The sequence below is a fragment of the Ipomoea nil genome, unplaced genomic scaffold (genome assembly GCF_001879475.1).
Source record: "Ipomoea nil cultivar Tokyo-kokei standard unplaced genomic scaffold, Asagao_1.1 scaffold2921, whole genome shotgun sequence".
NCBI classification, from domain to species: domain Eukaryota; kingdom Viridiplantae; phylum Streptophyta; class Magnoliopsida; order Solanales; family Convolvulaceae; genus Ipomoea; species Ipomoea nil.
Window position 1 is genome coordinate 14,516 of NW_017619349.1, and position 19,000 is coordinate 33,515.

At 36.4% G+C, this 19,000-nt stretch overlaps 1 protein-coding gene across 1 annotated transcript in view; it reads right to left on the minus strand.

Moving 5' to 3' along the window:
* Positions 1-1,522: 1,522 nt before the first annotated feature.
* LOC109160791 (beta-D-glucosyl crocetin beta-1,6-glucosyltransferase-like) overlaps positions 1,523-19,000 on the minus strand; it is a 66,922-nt gene continuing 49,444 nt past the window's right edge. Inside the window, exons 3-4 of the mRNA XM_019309036.1 lie at positions 1,686-1,767; positions 1,523-1,528 (exon numbers count right to left, since the gene is read on the minus strand). Of these exons, the coding sequence (XP_019164581.1) occupies positions 1,523-1,528; positions 1,686-1,767 (88 nt within the window). The remainder of the gene's footprint in view (positions 1,529-1,685; positions 1,768-19,000) is intronic.

The following is a 19,000-nucleotide window of genomic DNA, read 5'->3' on the forward strand; positions in this document are numbered from 1 at the left end:
ATTTGTGGTTGAATCCAATATGAATCTAGGAAGCCATACGTGTTTTTTGATGCCAACTCAAAACTAATGTAAATACCCCTATTCACAAACACAACCAATTACATATATATTACCATCTATATAAATATAAAACTATTATGAAAAATAATACTAAAGAACTTATTACCTCATAAAGAACTGAACTGGAGAAACATCGATGGTCTCCATTTTTAAGAAACGCATTATCTCATCACTTGCAAGGTGCAAGTCATAGTCAATGTTGCCCATAATACCACGAGCCATGGACCACAAGATGGTGTTCAAAACGGCGAGCAATTGAAAAAGCCTTTTTGCATCCATCAGTCAAAGAATCTGGATCAGCTATAGTGAATTGTTGATGTACGGATTGCACACCCGATTGAAAAGTCAATAATCTGCATGCCATGTTAAGTTCTTCGCATCGCTTGGATTTGCAAACATGCACTTAAATCTTGGAAGAATTTGGAGATACCACAAAACTTTAGCTGGTGGACTTTTCAAACGTACTTTACCACTCTCTCTTGTTTTATAACGAGATGCCCCACATATTGGACATGCATGCAAGTCTTTGTAATCATTCCTAAACAATATGCAATCGTTAGGGCAAGCGTGTATCTTTTTGTATCCCATACCCATCGGACACAACATCTTTTTGGCATCATACGTACTCTTGGGAAGTTCATTACCATTTGAAAGCATATCATTTACTATTTTAAGTAACGCAGTAAAGCTCTTGTCACTCCACCCATTCCCAGCTTTCAAGTTGAATAATTTTAATACAACAGATAATCAGGTATATTTACTACACCCTGGCCATAAAGGTTGTCTTGAATCATTCAATAATTCATCCAACTCATTTTGACCGATTGGTAAACTCTTCTCCAACATCGCGAAACATTTCATCCAACCGATCTTCAAACTCATCATCTTTCATTGTCAACATACATGTTAGATGTTGTAGCCACATCGCTTTCACCGTGCCAAATCCATTGTGTATAATATGGATTAATCTCATTAACGATTAGATCATCATATATGTCCTCTTCACCTAAACTTTTGTGACTACAACATTTCGTACAAGGACAGAATAACCTCTTATTACTATTCGGAAAAGGTTATTCTTTGCAAACTGTAAAAAATTTCTAACTCCATCTTCATATTCCTGACTAAGTCGATTAGCTTTCATCCAACTTTTATCCATCACAAGCCAATCTAAAATAATAATAACCCTAGTTAAACATTTGTTTACACTATTTTAACAAATTTCTATAATAATAACTACTACAACAACTACACTAATTCTTAAAATTCAACATATATATATATATATATATATATATATATATATATATATATATATATATATATATATACAAAATAAATCCTAAATTTTCAAATATCAACACAATTCCATTTCTATTTCACAAAGGGCTTTATCTATTCCATTTTATTTAGTATTTAGTATTTAGTAATTAGATTCCAGCAGTATCCTTTTATCTTCCCTCTAAATCTGCATTTTTCAATGAATATCTAACACAACCAATAATCACTATACTACAAGAATCTTAGATCATCAATTCTTTATAAATCAATAACAAAACCTTATATAAATAGCAAATAACTTAGAGCAGTAAGAAATTGAAAGCCAGATATATGTTAAACTCTACCTCAACACGAATGTCACATAATGCTTTCAGAATAACCACACGAACAGCAGGATCAAGTGCACTGTATGCATCAATTTCAGCCCTAAAATTTTAGAAAAATTCAAAAATAACCAAACTTAATTTGTTAAATAATAAAGACTAAATACGTCTGAATTTGAACTTGCAATGCATGATCACTCAACCATGTGAATATGTGATGCTATGATAGGTAATTCCCCCTATGCAATGTTGGAAATTTATACAGTTACTGACTCAAAATAATTTTATTATTTCTCCAGTGATAGATATATCAATCAGGATATATCTTATTTTATGGAAGTTGAGTTTTAAATCAGCAACTTCCATGTAACTTCTCCAAACAGATATATTTTTCATCTATAAATATATTGGAGAAACATCTGATAGGGAAATGCAATTTACATGCATATTTTATAAGCAATTATTTTGCAGGAAACCAAGATACTTCACAGGCTTACATCTCTACAGGGAATTCTCAAACAGAGCAACTTGAGAATTTCATTCATCTTCTTGTATCCCATAAGATTAAATCTTGAACCTTGTTGCTTTTATAGAGGGAGATTTAAAGCTTATAGGAAAGTGATTACACGCCTGAAGATATCAAATGATCCAGTTTTTGTTCCCTGTTGTATTCTGTATTATTGTTGTATCTCAAATGTATTACAGATTACAAGCACTTTTTCGGAATGAGATTCTGAATTTGTTGATGAGAGGATGACAGAAATCACTTTTGGGTTTGTCATTGTTTATTGTACAAGAAGATTTTCATGCGGTTTTGCATGGTGTTCATGGCATGCTATGTACATGTTGTACATATGGTTTGAATACATGCTATGAAGTTTCATTTCTGTTTGCACTCAAAATCATGGGCATATCAAATTATGCCAAGATGATTAGTGAGATGTGAAAATGATTTTATATAAATAAATCACTTTGTTAGCCATGATTAATTGGCATGAGAAGATGTGTACTTCCCTAGAGTGGGTGTGTGGGTTTCAGCGTGTCAAAGGCCATAATTGATGACCATTAAAGCAGATACAAGTTACAGGATGAGTTCAGTACAATACCTTTTATATTTTTGTATCGGCCTCGCAGGTACGTAAGTTTTATTTTACTTACTGGTTAAATTCTGGATCATGTCTCGAAGATATGCATTAGATTCTTTTGACTTTTGCATAGTCTGATAGATACAAGGATATTTATGCATGTGTATAAATTAATTCTATATTGAGACTCTGTCTCAGTTTGCATAGTATACAAGATACATATATAATATGTTGGATCTTGAGGTGCTATAAATATGCCAAATTCATATTAATTTGGTGATATTAATTTATCTATTGCGTTCTGCATGGTTACAAAAGTTGTGGAATTGTTTTAATGTCCTGCATGACATTATTGATTATTTTAGCACACAGATGTTTTATCCTTGTGAAAGCCTGAAATATTATGTTATATATATTTCTGGTTAAGGGAGAAAGCTTTGAAAATATTCTGTGAACTTTCTGTTACAGGCAGAAAGCCTTGAAAATATATTGGTATATTTCTGATGAAGGGATATGATACAGAAAGTTTTATGCATGAGGCATGCATAATGAAATTCATAAAATTTATGAATGCCTTTAACACAAAGTTTCTCATTTTGAGAATGCGTTAAAATTCTGAAAGCCAAAAAGTTTACTAGTTTATCTAGTATGGCTGACAATTAGCAGTGAAAAGAAAGTTTAAATTTAAATCATGGATTATGATTTAAGTTGATATGATTCTTCAGTTTAGAAGAAACATGAAAAGTTAAAAGCTTTAAAATTAAAATCGTGTATTCTCCAAAGTTGATGTTATCTGAATAGAGGAGGTTTATTCTCCAAAGTTGATGATGTCTCAAATGGAGGAGGTTGAATTTTTATTTTAAGAAGTCCACACTGCTAATAAGTTCAAATGATGATTGAAATTCTTGGTTGTAGAATTTGCAGGATATAAATATTTTTTGACTAGGAACCTATTAAGTGGGTTCCGGTATAATCAATTAAATATTTTATTTCACCAGTTCATTAATAAGATATTCAAATTCTATCTATCATCATGTTCAGTTGGCTAAGTGGATGAGATTAAAAGGAATTTTGATATACTTGAGTAAAACCACTAATTATGGTTTAGTATATTTAATAGAAATTTCCATCCTGAAAAGATATTCTAATGCCAGTTGAATATGTAATCATGAAACTTGTTCCTCATTTAGTAGATGGATATTTCTGCTTGGAGGAGGTGTTGTTTTATGGGTTTCTAAAAGCAAAGTTGTTTTTTCAACTACGGCATCTGAATTTCTTATGTTGGCTTTGACATGAAAGAAGATGATTAGCTAAGGAATTTAATTATTTAGATTTCGGTTTGGCCAAAACCGATGTCACCAGTTTAGTACATTATGACAATGCTACTACACTGGCCATATCATATAAACAAGTGTTTATAATGGCAAGTGAAGGCACATGGGCTTGAGATTTTTAGCTATGTGGAAAATCCTAGGTAATAGTGTTGTAGCACTGTGTTGGTCCCAAAAGAGGTAAGGTGAAAGTCTAGAGGGGGCGGGGGTGAATAGACTTTCAAACTTTTTCGCACAGCACAACAATTGCTAAGCCAGAGATAAACCAAAACTCTTAACTAGATTGTTAGAGTATGGTGCACAGCGGAAATAAATAAACATAAAGTGTGTGTGAGATTGTGTGAGCAGTATATCTCGTGTAGAGCGAATATGTAAAGAGCGGTAAGTAAAGAAAGCAGTAAAGAACACAAGACAATTATAGTGGTTCGCGAGGTGGTGTAATCCTCCTACTCCACTTGCTCTTATCTCCAAGAGAAATTCACTATATCTACCACTTCTTGGTTCCAAGATACAATGAATTTCCGTGATCTAGTGCTTTGATCACAAAGCCCGCACTAATCACGCCCCAGTGACACCACACTGCTGCTTCGGGTTTCACGTCGCCGCGCTACTATCCAGGATTTCACGACTCCGCGTTACTTTCCCCCCGTCTTCCACACTCCGGTAGAAACGATATCCCGTGATCTGGTGCTTTGATCACCAAGCCAAACCAATCACGCCCAGTGCCTCCGACACTGCTGCTTCGGATCTCACAGCTCCGTGTGACAATTCAGGATTTCACAGCTCCGTGCTACTTTCCTCCCTTCTCTTGTTTTGCTCCAAAACAAGTGTTGTCTTGCTTCCAACTTCTGAGACTCTGTAGATGATCTTCAATGATTGCGCTAGGTCTCTTTGATGAAGATAAACACTCTGGAATGATTTCTGTTGATAGCTCTGAGTGTTTTCTCTCTGTGAATATATCAAGTAAAGCACTTGATATTTTTGCTCTGCTTTGCTCTGTTTAAGAACTCTCTAGAATATTTCTCTTTTGAGGCTCTCTGAAGTTCTTTTTCTTTTCTCACTTCTCACTTGAAGATTTTTTGGTATGCTCTGTACCAAATGAGATTTTTGCTCTATGCTCTTTTCAAGCTTAATTGCTCTATTCGTTCCCTTTGATGGGTTCGAATTTTCTCAACTGCTCTATCTCTTTTCAAGTTCGGTGTTATGCTCTTCTGCACTTCAAGTCTTCATATCTTCATCATTTTATAGCTGGTAATGAGAATCTGTCTGTTGGAAAGAGACGCTCTCATTTTTGAAATCTTGTATCTTTTTGTCAGAGATCTTATCTTATCTTCTGCAAAGATGTCAGAAAGGATAAGCTAGCCGTTGTTAGAGCTTCATCTCCATGTAAATGGGTTCTTGAACTTCATCTGATATTTCCTCTGGTTTTACGTTGAGTGGAAATATCTGGGTGTTAGAACGGCTTCTCTGATTAGCTCTGAAGTGGTCCTTGTATCTTTGGGATTTAAAAATATTCATCAATTTAATCCATACTAGTTAAACTAGTATTTTTCTTGTGAGAATATTTTCACTGTAAGTTCATCTTCATCTTCTTCATTCTCACGTCTGGGTGTTCTCAGACTTCAAACTGGCTTTGAACTTCCACCCAATTGAATTTCTCCTTTGTAATTGACACCCATTTCAATTGGCTTGTAATTGGCACCCAATTTGAATTTCTCCATGTGTAATTGGCTCCCAATTGACTTTGACTTGCAATTGACTCCCGAACTGCTCCTGGTGCTTTCAATTGCTTCCCAATTTGAATTGTTGACTTTGACTTCGAAATTGGCTTCCCAGACTTCTGCTGGTATTGAATTTCATCTCAATTCAATTTGATCTCCATGTCTTCTTTGAATCGGTCCCCAACTTGAAACAATTTCAATTTGATCTCCATGTCTTGCTTTGAATCGGTCCCCAACTTTGAAATTGCTCCCATGACTACAACTTCAATTTGGCTCCCAATTTCAATTCCAACTTGAAATTGCATCCCATACTACAACTTCAATTGTGCTCCCAATTTCAATTCCATCTTGAATTGATTCTCATGTGAAACTTGCTCCCAATTGAGTTCAATTTCTCTGAAACTGGCTCCCAATTTCAATTTATTGCTTCGAACTAGCTCCCAATTTCAATTTCTATGAAATCGGCTCCCAATTCTCCCAATTTCAATTTCTATGAAATCGGCTCCCAATTCTTTTGAATTGGCTCCCAAGTGCAATTGCATCTCAATTGCCACCCAAGTGAAATTGCTTCTCCCAGTGAATTGCTTCCAATTGCCCCAAGTGAAATTGCTTCCAATTTCACGCTCCCAAGTGCAATGCATCTTCAATTTCTATGAATCGGCTCCAATTCTTTTGAATTGGCTCCAAGTGCAATTGCCTCTCAATTGCCACCAAGTGAAATTGCTTCCCAATTTCCACGCTCCCAAGTGCAATTGCATCTATTGGGAAGCTTAAACTAGCGCCCAACTCCATCAGATTAATTTAATTTGGCTTCTCAAATTTTACCTTGTAAAATTGTTAATGGTGAGTTTCGAGCTTAAGCCATTTCACATAATATATCAAGCATCATCCACTTTGTCCGTACAGCTTTTGATTAAATCTCCAATCATATTTGATGTACTCCTTTCTTTCCATAGATGCTTGATCTCCAAGTCAATTTCATGCATTCTTCCAACATTAATTTTCTTCACGAAAATTCTTCTGGGATATCTTCTTTGAGTAGCATTGACGTGATTTCATATCATTCATCTTCTTCTTCAATTTGTCATTTTCTCCAGACAAATTCTTGATTTTAGGCTTTATATCTTCTTCTTCTATTTTCATTCATCTTCCTCTGTTTTTCTCTTTTCATAATTAAATAATTTCCCGATCATGGTCTAAGACTCTACTAGACCTATAAAATAAAATTGGGGGATCTACAAATACAAATTTGGCATATCAAAACCATTACACTTTATTCCTGACAATTTCCCCCTTTTGATAATGCCAAAACCTATACTCAGTCATTAGCTTTAAGTCTTTGAAAAATAATCTTTTTGCTCAATTTTATTTGACAAAGCCAAGATGAGTTTAACAGATGGTTTTCTAGACACAATCAAAAGAAACTTGTGAATTAAATTTTTAGACAAGCTCCTAAACGCATCTTGAATTATTTTTATTTTGATCATAATCAGTTTTAATTTTGTCGTGCGTTTGACATATTTCTTGTCTTTTAATTCACGAAAGTCTAATTACATTAAACAAATAAAATTAAAGACTCAAAATAGACCATGGGAAATATTTATTGATATATTTCGAATTTATAGAGAAAAACGCAACAGAGGTTCGAAAATAGAGAAAATATGAGCTTAAGAGAATTTTCAGATTACCTTCTGGGTTTCTTCACACCAGAGTCTTTCTTCAAAATTTCCTTGACATGTTCTCTGAGCTTGAAGAAATCATCTTTGAACTTTGCATTCTGAAATTTCTTTGTAAGCTGTCCGGCCATATAGTGTCCATAAGCTTCTTTGATATTGTTGCCCGGAAGAACTTCGTTTTCCCACCATAAGACACATTCTTCGAAGCTTCTTTCTTCTCCAAGATTCATGCCCATATTTCCGGTGAAATCTCTTAGTTCATACCACATCTCAGTTCTATTCCTTTTGCCTTCTTCTTCTTTATTCTTTTCCGAGATCCATTGGGCTTGATCGGCTACAGGCCATTTCTTGATCATGCTTGGTAGATTTTCCTTAGTCCATATTGTTGTCTGAGTGGCGGTACCCTTAGAGCATTCAAACCAGCCACGCTGTTCAGCAACCTTTGATGTACTCGTACCAAGACTAGGATTCGCGAACTGAGCAAAACCAATCTGAGATGGTCCTTGTGAGGATTGTCCGCGGCTTCGGCCTCTACCTTGAGTAGACACTACTGGCTGTTGTTGACTTCCAAGAATAAATTCTTGTTGTTGCAAGGCCATGTGACTAAGAATTTCTTCCCCCCTTTTGGCGTTATCAACCAAAAATGCAAGGGTCTTAAAATCTCGATCTTGGTTTGCCTTCACAGTTTCAACACTGTTGTGCGTTTCAATGGAAACGGTTTGTACGTTGTCCAACTTGTTTGTTGTAACTGCGAGTTCGGCTTCAAGATTGTTGATTCGGCTTTCTTGATCTTGAATCGCTTTGATTTGTCTCAAGTGACGTTCGTTGTTAATCTTTTCAGCTGCTTCACGTTCCTTCTTCATGAGCTGAATCACTTTAAGTAAGCCTTTTGTCAATTCTCCTTTCAAGATTCTTTCTGCTTTGTCAATCTGGGTCTTCAAAATATTTTGATGCTCCATTAATTCCTTCAGATTGACTCGTGTATCCGTGTGTTGTTGATCTAGCTTTTGGTTTTGTTCAACCAATTTTTCTCCAATTGTTTGACAAACAACATCACTGGATTCGGCCACTTTGGCAAATAAGGATGAAAATATGCCATTATCTTGATCATTCATCTGCACAAAGTTTTGAGGGGATCCGAATGGACTTCTATTCGGATCTGTGAGAACAACTGTATCAATAAGTTGCATCCTTTCTTCTTCAGGTGATTCGGCTTTTTGGTTTAGATCACCAACCTGTTCTTCTAGGACTTCTGTTCTCGTATAATTGTCTGCAAATAATTCTTCATTTTCTAGAACAGGGTCCATGGTAGGCATGGTAGACTCGGTATGGTGTACCGACAATACACTAGATAAATCCTTTGTGATTTGCAGTCTACTCTCAGTAGCAACTTCTACGGCAACTTCCACTGGTATATCTCTTCTTCTTTCTTCTGACACTTCTCGTACTGACACTTCGGCTTCATTGGATCCCACAAGTTGGTCATTGCACTCCAGATTCACATTAGTTGTTGTGGGGGTCAGATCAGATATTAATAAAGAAGCATCATGGACTTTCACAGGTATGTCCATATGATTTTCAGTACTTATAATTGGTACATCAATGAGTGCCGTCTCTTCAGTTCTTTCATCAAAAATTTCATTATCCACAAGAGATGTGTTACCTGGATAATGATGTGTGTCATAAACTGACCTTTGCAGAGCTAACTGAAGTGAAATTTATTTTGTCGTTCTTGTTCGGCTAAACAGTCTTGAGCCGTACTGCCTCCCTTTATTGGTGCTTTTCCTTTTTGTCTGGTTGTCTTCTCGTGTAGCTTCATGTGATAAACATGGTTTAAATCCATGTTGAGTGCATCTAGCATCACGTTCGTTCCGCACCAATCCAAGGAAAAATCTTCACTCCGTATCAAATCTGGGGTGATTTTTGACATGAAAGAATGATATCTTTCAAGTTTCCATTCTCTCCAAGTTTGCACCATTATCAATTCTTTCAATAGCTCCGGATCATCTTGAATGAGAGCTGAGTCAAAAACTATGGGTCCTGCACTTCCTTCGGCTGCAGATTGACTCGAGAGTCTTCTTTGTAGATCATTCGAAATTTGCACATCAACTCCTGCAAATTCCATTCTTGTAGTATCGTCAACTCCTTTGGCCAACACGTTTGGTTCGGCATATTTGATCGGAACAACTGCCATAGCCGTACTGATGGCTTCTTGATCTCTTCTTGATCGATTGCATGATCCCATTTGATTACTTGAGGTTGAGATTGCTTTGCTGTTTCTCGGTCTGGAACTCTGAGGTGTTTTTGAACTTGTAGAACTCCCACCTTCTTGTCCTCTTCTCTGGCTTGACCTTTTTCCAAAATTCGGACTGAATTTTCTGAAGAGAGCTCTGTAAATTCCAATATTTTTGTGTTTTCTCATTGGAATTGTCTTCTTCCTTAGCAGTTCTCCAATGATGAGACCATATCCAACATTTTGATAGAATCGATCCACTACAGTGGGTTTCTTCATTGGTTTGGCAGCATGAACAAAAATAACCATCTTCCTGTAGATAAATCTTCAGTACTTCCCAGTTTGTGTTCAAGAATCTTGTAAATCATGTCCACCAACATCTCATATTCAAATTTCAATACATTCTTATGAGCGGATACATCAGAGAAAATTGGAGCCGTAGGACCACGAATCTCGTTCCAAAAATTTGAATTATCTGAGATTCAGGAAAGTTGAAGCACTTGTGTATGTAATCTTCTGTGATCGAAACTTCTGATCCTCCAACTTTAGATTTAATCGAGTCCTTTAGCTGTGAGATTCTGGCATTATCTGAGATTCAGGAAAGTTGAAGCACTTGTGTATGTAACCTTCTGTGATCGAAACTTTTGATCCTCCAACTTTAGATTTAATCGAGTCCTTTTCAACGACTGCATGTTGATAAAATTCGGCTACATCTTCTTCAAAGGTTCCAAAGTGGTTGTAGGTGAAGAAATCAAAAGTCCACAGTCTTTTAAAGCTTGAAGAATTTTCTCGACCGTGTCCTTGTCGGTATAACCTAGTTTGAAAAACTCAGGATTGAGTACCATCCCATTCGTCACTTGTTGAGAGAGGGCGAAAATAGGATCAGTTTGCTTTCTTCCAGATTGGGCCATGATGATCAGATCGATTGATCGAGGAGAGATAGTTTGAGAGAGTTTTCTGATTTTCTGAAGGTCTTGAAAGAGTTTTTGAGATAAAAGTGAGGGGTTTATATGAGGAGGATGACTCGAAGGGGTTTTTCGAATTTAAGAGAGAGAGATGGGACTTCTCAATTGTACCCTTTGGTTGAGGTGTGTCGATTGGGTGAGTTTAGGGTAGATGAGTCATCTGATAGATAGTGTTACGAGGAAAGAGAAAATGTCATCATGAGCAGACAATAGCATTTAATGCTCACACCTCTTTAGAAATACCCAATGCACGTAAGGTGTAGAGGGTGGAGATTTGAAGAGACACTTAGGAAGGATTTGGGTTCTGATCTCCTTGAGAATTGTTTGTGGGGATCGATTAAGAGAGTAGATTTCTGACAGGCGAGATGGGGGTGTCGATTGAGAGAGGGGGAATATCAGTTTGGAAAGATTTGATCTAGGAGAGGATTATGGGGGGAGGTTTAGAAAGGGTAGGAGTTTATGGGTGGAGGTTTGATGCCCAATTAAACTCTAAATTTTCCTCCTTTATCTCCTGGTTTCCTTCTCAAATTCGTGTACCACAAACATAATAACACTCAAACATCTCGTTAGTAGCAAAAATTACTCCTCAAATAATTAATCACACATACCAATTATATTAAACTCATACACGGTAATTTCCAATCAAAAATTAAACACATTTTGGAAACTAACAAAATTAACACACATATTCCTAAATTATAATTAGAAACAATTTTATATAAAAAGCACACAAATCAGATTCCAAAATATTTTAGAAACTAGCAAAAATATAAACTTCTAGATTTTTAAAATATTTTATTGCAAATTATATCACATATACTGCACATACACGAAACACATATACAATTTACACTTTAAATCACATTTTGCACATAACACATATATATTATTAAACAAACACGGTAAATCATTTTTAGAGCAAATTGTTCATGCAAACAAGTTAGTTAATTTACAGAAACATGAACACATACTCAAAAACTGATAAACACATTAAAACATGTAATTTTAAACAAATTATCAAATAAATCACGATTTGCACATTTCATCAAATTAATTTGCATGACATATGATCTCACGTTAAATAACACATGCAAATGCACAAATAAGATCCTAACACATATTGCAATTTTATCATATAAAAATTTCGAATAAAAACATGCATATAAACACATAAAACAATTTATTCATATAGAACAATTTATTTTGAGCACAAGTATCAATTTAAATAAAGAGATTAAGTCCAGTGATACTTAGCTCATTTCAATCATTCCCAACTCGTGCCTTAAGGTAGAAAATCTCATTTCGCATAAAGGCTTCGTGAGAATATCAGCAACTTGGTTTTCCGTAGGGATATATTCGATCTTCAGATTTTTCTTTTCAATGTGATCCCTTATGAAGTGATGTCGAATGTCGATATGTTTGGTTCTTGAATGAAGCACCGGATTGTGAGTGATAGCGATTGCACTAGTATTATCACAATAAATACTAACGTCATCACAATTAACTCCATAATCCTTCAATTGTTGCTTCATCCACAAAATTCGCGCACAACAACTTCCTGCAGCAATATATTCGGCCTCGGCGGTACTAGTTGCGATGGAATTTTGCTTTTTGTTGAACCAAGAAACAAGCCTTCCCCCCAAGAACTGGCATGTCCCGGAAGTGCTTTTTCTGTCTATTTTGCAACCTGCAAAATCCACATCTGAAAAACCTGTTAGAGTAAAATCTGTACCTTTTGGATATCATAATCCAACATTGATTGTGCCTTTCAAATATCGTATGATCTTCTTTGTTGCGGTGAGGTGGCTTTCTTTTGGATTTGCTTGGAATCTTGCACACACGCCCACAGCATAAGAAATGTCCGGCCTGCTTGCAGTAAGATATAGAAGTGAACCAATCATTCCTCTATATTTAGTTTGATCGACATCCTTTCCCTCTTCATCTTTGTCTAGCCTTATTGATGTGCTCATTGGAATTTTGGTCGATGATTTTCCATCAAGGCCAAACTTCTTTATCAAGTCGCGGGTGTACTTTGCTTGATTGATGAATACTCCTTCTTTCAGTTGTTTGACTTGTAAGCCCAAGAAGTAATTCAATTCACCCATCATGCTCATTTCGAATTTATTCTGCATAAGCTTCGAAAATTTCTCACACAGAGAATTGTTAGTGCTTCCAAAAATAATATCATCAACATATATTTGCACTAATAAAATATGATCACCATCTTGAATTCTAAATAGAGTTTTGTCAACAAGGCCTTTGGTGAGTCCACAGCTTATTAAGAACATTGACAAAGTATCATACCAAGCACTGGGTGCTTGTTTCAACCCATACAATGCCTTTTTAAGTTTGTAGACTTTATCACCTTCGACTTTTACCTCAAAACCTGGGGGTTGTTCGACATAAACTTCTTCTTCGAGTAGACCATTCAAGAATGCGCTTTTCATGTCCATTTGATAAACGGTGAAATCTTTGTGTGCGGCGTAGGCTAGGAAAATTCTGATTGCTTCAAGTCGAGCCACCGGTGCAAAAGTTTCATCAAAATCAATTCCTTCTTCTCGAGAGTATCCTTTTGCAACGAGCCTTGCTTTATTCCTAACAATCACGCCTTCTTCGCTTGCTTTGTTCTGGAAGACCCATTTGGTTCCTACAACATTGTGGTTCGCCGGTCTTGGAACAAGTTCCCAAACATCATTTCTTTTGAATTGATCGAGCTCCTCTTGCATAGCATTTATCCAATCCGGATCATTGAGAGCTTCGTCAATTTCTTTTGGTTCAATCTGAGATAGATAACACGTGAACAATGCTTCCATGGTAGATGATCTTGTTTTCACGCCTTCATGAATATTCCCAATAATTAATTCTGGAGGGTGATTTTTGAGCCATCTTAAATCTGGTTCAAATGGGTGCATGGTACTGGGTGGATCCATTTGTTGTGTACTGGGAGAGTTGGTTCGAATTTCCACATTTAATTCATTTTGTAATTGACCACCAACTTCACCAGTAACTTGATCACTAATTGGATCACCAACTTGTACTGCATCCTCATTCTCACGTGCGGCATCACTCCCAAAATTATTATTAAAAGAATTTCCAACTTCTTCTAGATGAGGGATGGGATTTTCTAGAGAATTAATTTCCAACTCATCCATTCCCTGCAAAACATCATCTTCACACGTATCATTAGTATCACAAAAATCAATATGACACTTGTTACCATTTTGTTCAATTTCATCATCCAGTGCATCATTTTTGATCTGTGATTTTTCATCAAATACCACGTGTATGGATTCTTCAACCACCATTGATCTTTTATTCAAAACTTTGAACGCCTTGCTGGTAGTCGAATATCCTAGAAAAATTCCTTCATCTGCACGCTCATCAAAAAATTTTAGATGCAATTTATCATTAATATGAATAAAACATTTGCAACCAAAAATATGAAAATATCCAATATTTGGTTTTCTCCCTTTATATAGCTCATATGGCGTCTTCTTGTACTGCTTATGGATCATGCTTCGATTTTGCGTGTAACAAGCAGTGTTGATAGCTTCCGCCCAATATCGTTTCGGGAGACCGGCAGCACTAATCATCACTCGTGCGGCTTCTTTGAGCGTCTGGTTTCTTCTTTCGGCAACACCGTTTTGTTGCGGTGTTCTTGCGGCAGATAATTGATGAGAATTTCCATGTGAATTGCAAAAAGCTTGTATAACTCCATTCACGAACTCGGTTCCGCGATCCGTTCGTATTTTTTATATTTGCAATTCTTTCTCATTTTGTAGTTGCTTCAACAGCTTCAGTAGAACTTGCTCAACTTCATTTTTCTTCTTGATAAACACGGTCCAAGTGTACCTGGAAAAATCATCAACAACAACGAGAGTATATTTCTTACCACTTACACTTATTGGATCAACCGGTCCAAATAAGTCCATATGTAGTAAGCTTAGCGGTCTTGACGTTGACTCGTGTGTCTTTGATTTGAATGATGATTTGATTTGTTTTCCGCGTTGGCATGCATCACACACTTGGTCCTTCTTGAAGATAATATCTGGCAAGCCTTCTACTAGATTTTTCTTTGCAAGCTGATTGATAGTCTTGAAGTTTAAGTGGTTGAGCTTTCTGTGTCATTCCCAATTAGCTTCATTTGAATTTCTGGCCATTAAGCACACTGAATCTTTGCTTGTGCTCCAATCAACAATATACATATTCTTTCGCCATTTTCCAGATAAAATAATCTCATTTGTGAGCTCATTTTTTATTAGGCAATTATCTTTAGAAAATTCTACAAGATAGCCTTTATCACAAAATTGACTAGTGCTCAACAAATTAAATTTTAATCCTTCAACGAAAGAAACATCTTCAATCTTCAGACCATTTTTCTTGATCGTGCCAACTCCTTTTGTAATTCCATAATTTTGATTTCCTCCGAATATCAATTTTGGTCCATCGATTTCTTTGAAATTCTCTAGATATGATTTATTTCTAGTCATGTGGCGTGAGCAACCACTATCGATGTACCAAACATCCTGCAAAAAAGATTAATTAACTTTAGGTACCCATATTTGCTTGGGTCCTTTACTGTTAGTGATTTTTGGTAACCAAACCCACCTTGATCTTATTGAATTAAGATGAGGCGATTTGTAACCATTTGAGACACGATAATCATAACTCACGTTAGAAAATATTTTTGGCGCCGGGTTTTAAAAATTACTTTTATATTTTGGCACCTGGGAAGAGAATGGTTGCTTTGGTCTATAAAAAACATTACATATTGCACAACCAATCTTTTTGAGTGGGATGAAATCTCCCAACTTTATTTCTAGAAAAGCTTCCCTCTTTTCTATGAAATCTTTATGCACTTGACTCTTTGGCATATCTTTGCTTGAAGAAATTTTGTTTTGCCGTATAATTAAATTTTTTCGGCCTTTCAACATTCATCTTTGCATTTGTTTGATAGCCAAGTCCTTGTCTCATCGTGCTATTCTGACTTTTAACAAATTTTACCACTTGAACTTTATTATTTAAAGTAGTAGTAGAATTAGTCAGATTTTGAGGGGTTTGAGAACATGTGGAGTCATAACCAATTCCGGTTCTATCTCCTGATGGCTTTTGCATGCTCACCATTTTATCTATAATTTTAGACGAATTAGTGAACGTAGCAATAGTAGCTCTAAGATTATGTTCTCTAACCTCTCTAGCTTTACACTCTTCTTGAAGATGAATATTTTCATTCTTCAATTTACTCACTTCAAGTAAAGCATCTTGCAATTTTTTATTCATTTCTTCTTTTTCAAGAATTAGAATATTATTGCGCTCCTTGAGTTGAGGATGAGTGAGCATAATCTCTTGACATTCTCGCATTAGATTGTCAATAGATTCACGAGAAAAAGAAGAATTAACAGAATTGAAAGAATTAGAAGTTACCTCTTCTTCCTCTGCTTCAAGAGCCATAAGACAATCTTCACTTGTACTCAACTCAATTGACTTGCATATTAGCGCCGTATCATCATCCGAACATGAACTTTCATCGCTTGATGATGAATCCTCCGAATCATCATTTTCGTTTGGTTCGTTGCTAACAAGAGCTTTTCTTTTGTCGCACTTGAACCTTTTGCTTTCGGATTTGTTCGGCGTAGATTCAACATTTTTGCCTTGATACTTGCTAACGATCGGATGCGGACAATTTATTTTAAAATGTCCGGGTTTGCGGCAATTGTAGCATAAATCCTTATTTTCTTCGACTTTTTCTTCTTGTGTTATGCGAGAGATGAATTTTCCACGAGCAGAATTTTTGTTGTCTCCTTTTCGCATAAACCTTTTAAATCTTTTCACAAAAAGAGCAAATTGTTCGTCAGTCATAAAATCAACATTATTTTCTACTGACCTGGAGGTTGACGGTTGTTCGGCCATTAGAGCAGAGTTTCGAGCTTCATGTACATCATCATCTTTGGCCTTCATTTCGAACTCATATGCTTTTAGATCACTAAATAATTTGTCTGTTGACAACATTCTTAGATCTCGGTGATTGCGCATAGCCGTAACCTCCATATCCCATGCAGATGGTAAGCCTCGTAGAATTTTGAGATTAATTTCTTTTTAGCTAATATTTTTGCCAAGATCACTAATCTCTCCAAGAACTTTGATCATTCGAGCTTCCATGTCTGCAACACTTTCATTTGAGAGCATTTTGAAATCTTCAAACTTCTTCATGGCGATTGTGAGCTTATTGTCTTTTTCTTGTTCATCTCCTTCGCCAATCTTGATAAGAGTTTCCCATATTTCTTTGGCAGTGGCACACTTTCGGATCTTCGGAAATATTGTATCATCAACGGCTTTGAATAGAATATCCTTGGCAATATTGTCAAGATTATTCCACGTTCTATCGTCCGATGTCCATTCCGATTTTGGCTTTTGTACGTACTGTGGAGCATCCGGGGATATAACAAACGTCGTATTGATTTTTAATATTTCTATAGGGCCAGTGGAAATAACTTCCCACATTTCATCGTGTAAGGCCGATAAGTGTACCTGCATACGAACTTTCCAATCATCAAATTTATCAAGTGAGAATAATAGATTTTGAGCTAAATCTTTCTTCATCATCATCACGAGAGATATGAAAGATTAATCCAATTCACACACTTTGTAGAATGGATCTGTCTAGCAGTCAGAAACGATTGACCCAGTTAGGCACGTGCTTAGATAGCAATTTGGCCTAAATAGATAGCCTGCTCTGATACCAATTGTTGGTCCCAAAAGAGGTAAGGTGAAAGTCTAGAGGAGGGGGTGAATAGACTTTCAAACTTTTTAGCACAGCACAACAATTGCTAAGCCAGAGATAAACCAAAACTCTTAACTAGATTGTTAGAGTATGATGCACCGCGGAAATAAATAAACATAAAGTGTGTGTGAGATTGTGTGAGCAGTATATCTCGTGTAGAGCGAATATGTAAAGAGCGGTAAGTAAAGCAAGCAGTAAAGAACACAAGACAATTATAGTGGTTAGCGAGGTGGTGTAATCCTCCTACTCCACTTGCTCTTATCTCCAAGAGCAATTCACTATATCTACCACTTCTTGGTTCCAAGATACAATGAATTACCGTGATCTAGTGCTTTGATCACAAAGCCCGCACTAATCACGCCCAGTGACACCACACTGCTGTTTCAGGTTTCATGTCGCCGCGCTACTATCCCAGGATTTCACGACTCCGCGTTACTTTCCCCCCGTCTTCCACACTCCGGTAGAAACGTATCCCGTAATCTGGTGCTTTGATCACCAAGCCCACACCAATCACGCCCAGTGCCTCCGACACTGCTGCTTCGGATCTCACAGCTCCGTGTGACAATCCAGGATTTCACAGCTCCGTGCTACTTTCCTCCCTTCTCTTGTTTTGCTCCAAAACAAGTGTTGTCTTGCTTCCAACTTCTGAGACTCTATAGATGATCTTCAATGATTCGCAGGTCTCTTTGATGAAGATAAACACTCTGGAATGATTTCTCTTGATAGCTCTGAGTGTTTTCTCTCTTTGAATATATCAAGTAAAGCACTTGATATTTTTGCTCAGCTTTGCTCTGTTTAAGAACTCTCAGAATATTTCTCTTTTGAAGCTCTCTGAGTTCTTTTTCTTTTCTCACTTCTCACTTGAAGATTTTTTGGTATGCTCTGTACCAAATGAGATTTTTGCTCTATGCTCTTTTCAAGCTTAATTGCTCTATTCGTTCCCCTTTGATGGGTTCGAATTTTCTCAACTGCTCTATCTCTTTTCAAGTTCGTGTTATGCTCTTCTGCACTTCAAGTCTTCATATCTTCATCATTTTATAGCTGGTAATGAGAATTTATCCGTTGGAAAGAGACACTCTCATTTTTTAAATCTTGTATCTTTTTGTCAGAGATCTTATCTTATCTTCTGCAAAGATGTCAGAAAGGATAAGCTAGCCGTTGTTAGAGCTTCATCTCCATGTAAATGGGTTCTCAAACTTCATCTGATATTTCCTCTGGTCTTACGTTGAGTGGGAATATCTGGGTGTAGAACGGCTTCTCTGATTAGCTCTGAAGTGGTCCCTGTATCTTTGAGATTTAAAAATATTCATCAATTTAATCCCATACTAGTAAAACTAGTATTTTTCCTTGTGAGAATATTTTCACTGTAAGTTCATCTTCATCTTCTTCATTCTCACGTCTGGGTGTTCTCAGACTTCAAACTGGCTTTGAACTTCCACCCAATTTGAATTTCTCCTTTGTAATTGACACCCAATTTCAATTGGCTTGTAATTGGCACCCAATTTGAATTTCTCCATTGTAATTGGCTCCCAATTGACTTTGAC